The 4,366-nt window shown below is 40.6% G+C and overlaps 1 protein-coding gene across 4 annotated transcripts in view; it reads right to left on the reverse strand.

Moving 5' to 3' along the window:
- Positions 1 to 4,366, reverse strand: part of Atp13a4 (ATPase 13A4) — a 132,103-nt gene that overhangs the window by 6,055 nt on the left and 121,682 nt on the right. For all 4 annotated transcript variants that reach the window (XM_029544772.1, XM_029544773.1, XM_029544775.1 and 1 more), the window contains one exon: positions 826 to 906. In XM_029544772.1, coding sequence (XP_029400632.1) covers positions 826 to 906 — 81 coding nt within the window. The remainder of the gene's footprint in view (positions 1 to 825; positions 907 to 4,366) is intronic.

Here is a 4,366-nt window from a genome sequence, read left to right on the forward strand (position 1 = left end):
AGAGAGAGAGAGAGAGAGAGAGAGAGAGAGAGAGAGAGAGAGAGAGAAAGAACCTAACATTTCTCCTCTCCTTTATGAATGCCTTCATTGGGTATTTCCTTCCAATACCCGGCTTTGAAGAAGGGAGATTATATAGAATAATAAAGGAGTGGTAATAAAAATATTTAGTAAAAGTGGTAATAATGAGCTCAGCGGTAGAGTACTTATCTAGCACGTATAAGACCTTGAGTTCAGTCTTCAACACTGAAGACAAAACAAAAAAGGAAAAAAACAAAGCCACATACAGAATGATTGTATTGATAGGAAATGTCTCAAATAGGAAAATCCATGGAGGGAGAAAGTGTGTTTGTGATTGTCAAGGTCGAGAGGACGGGAATGAATGTCAGTCAATTGCTTATGGGTCGCAGGACTTTTTTGGGAGGGGGTTGAATTGGTTCTCAAACTGGGTAGTGTTGATGGCTGCACACACAGCCACTATACTAAAAACCATTGATGCTTTAAAATGGTGAGTTTTACAGTACATAAATCATATCTCAATTTTAAAATGTGAATTCTATTTGTGCCTATATTGGGGAGTTTTAGGAATGACTAGAACCTTAAATAACATGAAAGCACCCTTCCTACTACACTTGACAGTCAAGATAAACGACTACATGTTTTCTCATCAGAGAAGAGACACTGCACATTGTGCAGAGCCTTTGCACATTGAGTGAAGGAAAGACCATCACAGCTCTGAGTCGTTGCACATTAAGGTTGCTCTGTTCACAACCTCCTAAAGAGCTGAGCCTGACTCACACACACAGCGAACAGCCTGAGGGCACTTACCTCCACAGCAAGGGACACTACAAAGTTGGAGCTGATCATGATGAGAATGTAGACTCTCCACAGGACAGGAGTGCAGAGCAGCTGGTGGAAGATGAAGCCCGCTTAGTCTTAGAACAAACATGCTGGAAAAGTTTTTATGCTCACACTGTATATTTCTATAGGCTATATATCACAGCAAACGCACACACACAAGCGGTAAGAGCACTTGTGCCCTTTCAGAGGCACCCACATCATCATGTAGAATATAAATGGCATGTGTATAGAATATATATGCACATGTATACTTTTATATATGCATATAGATAAAGAACTTATAAGTATAGAAAACTGATGTTCATTTGAGAATTGTGGCTCTTCTTTCTCTCTTAGTCTCTTTTATCTAAAATTTCTACATTTACTAATTTTGGTCATTTTGAAATGAAAATAAACAATAGTAAACCCTTTTTATCCATTTGCTTTTTGGTTTTTGGAGAGGGAATTCAGGAATGTCACTTTATTCCCAGGCATCTCTGAGGACAAATGTGAGAAACTCCACTGTCACAATGTGGCCCTCTGTCCTTCTGTGCCATGTTTCTCTTTATCCAAGTCCTTCCTTGGAGTACTCAGTCAAGGCTGCTCTTCCAGGGCTTTGCCTATAGCAGCACACTCTGTGCCCTCATGAGGGTACCAGCCAAAGGAGCGCATGAACCTAAATCAAGCTCTTTTCATACTTCCTCTGCCTTCCTCCAACCCCTCTTCAGACACAGGGCCTGATATATAAGTATGCAAATGAACTAATGGATGGATGCATGCATGCATGAATGGGTGGATAGATACATGGATGTCTGGATGAGTGGATGCATGGATGCACGGATGCATGGATGGATACATGGATGGATGCATGGATGGATGGATGGATGGATGGATGGATGGATGGATAGATAAATGGGTGGGTAGGTGGATAGGTGGATGGATGGATGGATGGATGGATGGATGGATGAATGGATGGATGGATAAGCCAAGCAAACTCTGTTATGTACTACATGCATGTCTTATACAATGCTTTATATGCCAATGGGAGTAAAAGCTGATGCAAACCTAGGGATAACAATGTTCTCTAAATTATTATTTAAAGTCCATTTCTAGGAATTTACATTTGGCATATAGTTGTACATGACTGAAAAGATATGTACATAATTCTTTTACTGTGTCTTTGTAAGAGCAACAAATTAGAAACAGCTACATGTTAATTAATAGCGGGTTGCATACAAGTTAAGATATATACACAATTTATACCATGAAATATATTGTAAATATATATGTAATAAAATATGTTATAGTTATAAACAATGAGGAAGGCTTTTATGCTAGTATGGCACAATTACCAAAGTACACTATTACATGAAAGAAATAAGGTACAGGACTGTGTATGTTGTAACAGCTATGAAAACGTTCCACTCAGCTCTCCTGCTGCTGGGAAGATAAATACACACAGCTATGAAAACGTTCCACTCAGGTCTCCTGCTGCTGAGAAGATAAATATTGGCCACCCCAAACAATATACTCAACATCTATGGCAGCCTTCACCTCAAAGCTGCACTTCCCATGGGCTACACAGGGCCAAAAAGGAAGACTAGCATGGATTCTGGTGAGGCTTGCTTCGCCAAGATGTCAGGCCCCCCTGATGGATGGTTTCAGCTTACTCCCTAAGTCAGTGTGGACTGAGGGGCTTCTCATGGGACCCGCCTCCTCGCCTCTCCACCTCACTGGCTTTGGTCTTCATGGTGGTCTGAGAACTTCTCCTTACTTTCCCTAGCTTTTGCTCTTTCCTCGCACCTATATCTCCTACAATAAATTGATTTCCTCGCATAGCACATCCCACTTTGACATCAACATCTCCGGACAGAGGTGAATGGAATAGTTTGCTATCATTGTGTAAAAATGTGGGAGAAGATTCACACACAAAATAAATACATGTACTTCTCTGCATAAGTATGAAATAAAGTGTAAAGAGATGTAAAAAGATGATGCCATACATAGCCTCCAGAGGGAAGCTAGGTTGGAAAGGATATTTTACTATACTTACATTGTTAAAAAATTTTAAACCATGTGAATGTATTTGTTAGTAAAACACACACACATTTAGGTTGTGAAACAGCATGATTAAATTCATAATAAAGTTCATAAATTTGAGGCAAAGACCATTTGTAGTACATGAATTTTAAAAGGTGGAAGAATAATAATGTTATAATTTTCCTTGCCTGAATAGACCACATTTCTTAAACTAGGCCCATATTTACTTAGTAAAAAAGGCTTGGTTTTGAGCAGAGGTAGCTGAGCGCTCCAGAGGACTCTCCACACCACAGATCCTTGGGATCACAGTCCTCGGGATCACAGGTGAGTGGAACACAGTCAATTGCAGTGAATCCAGGAGTGGCTTGTGCCAGCAGGAACAGGGACAAAGGAATACTGCCCGCTCAGAGGCGGGGTTCCAGTCCAGTCTCGGCCACCCTGCCATCTCTCTTCTGAACCCCAGCAGAGACAGCTGAGCGCTCAGGAGGACTCTCCACACCACAGATCCTTGGGATCACGGGTCCTCTGGATCAGGCAGGGAGAGTCGGCCTACAGGAAGGGCTCTGACCAAGGGGACACAGGGGAGAGTTGGATTCCCAGGAGTGCTAACAGGGACTAACAGAATCACAGGAGGATCAAACTCCAGCCAAAGACAGCTTGAAAATTAACACCAGAGATTTCCAGATGGTGAAAGGCAAACGTAAGAATCTTACTAATAGAAAAGAACGTGGGGCACTATCAGAACCTAGTACATCCACCACAGCGAGTCCTGGATACCCCAACACACCTGAAAAGCAAGATNTGGATTTAAAATCATATCTCATGATGGNGNTAGAAGATTTGAAGAAGGACATTAATAACTCACTCAAAGAAATGCAGGAGAATAATGCTAAACAAGTAGAAGCCCTTAAAGAGGAAGCACAAAAATCCCTCAAGGAATTATAGGAGACCACTGCTAAACAGGAAGAAGTCCTTAAAGAACCACAGGCAAACACTACTAAACAGGTAGAAGAAACACAAAAATCCGTTAAAGAATTACAGGATAACACTACTAAACAGCTAGAAGAAACACAAAAATTCCTTAAAGAATTACAGGAAAACACTGCTAAACAGGTAGAAGAAATGCAAAAATCCCTTAAAGAATTACAGGAAAACACTGCTAAACAGGTAGAAGAAATGCAAAAATCCCTTAAAGAATTATAAGATAACACTGCTAAACAGCTAGAAGAAACACAAATTCCCTTAAAGAATTACAGGAAAACACAACCAAACAGGGGATGGAATTGAACAAAACCATTAAGGATCTGCAAAAGGAAGTAGAAAAAAGCTAAGAAAACCCAAAGAGAGACAACTGTGGAGATAGAAACCCGAAGAAAGAATTCAGGAACCATACAAGTGAGCATCAGCAACAGAATACAAGAAATGGAAGAGAGAATCTCAGGTGCAGAAGATTCCATAGGGAACATGGGCACAACAATCAAAGAAAATG

This window comes from Mus pahari, chromosome 12 (assembly GCF_900095145.1).
Source record: "Mus pahari chromosome 12, PAHARI_EIJ_v1.1, whole genome shotgun sequence".
NCBI lineage: Eukaryota > Metazoa > Chordata > Mammalia > Rodentia > Muridae > Mus > Mus pahari.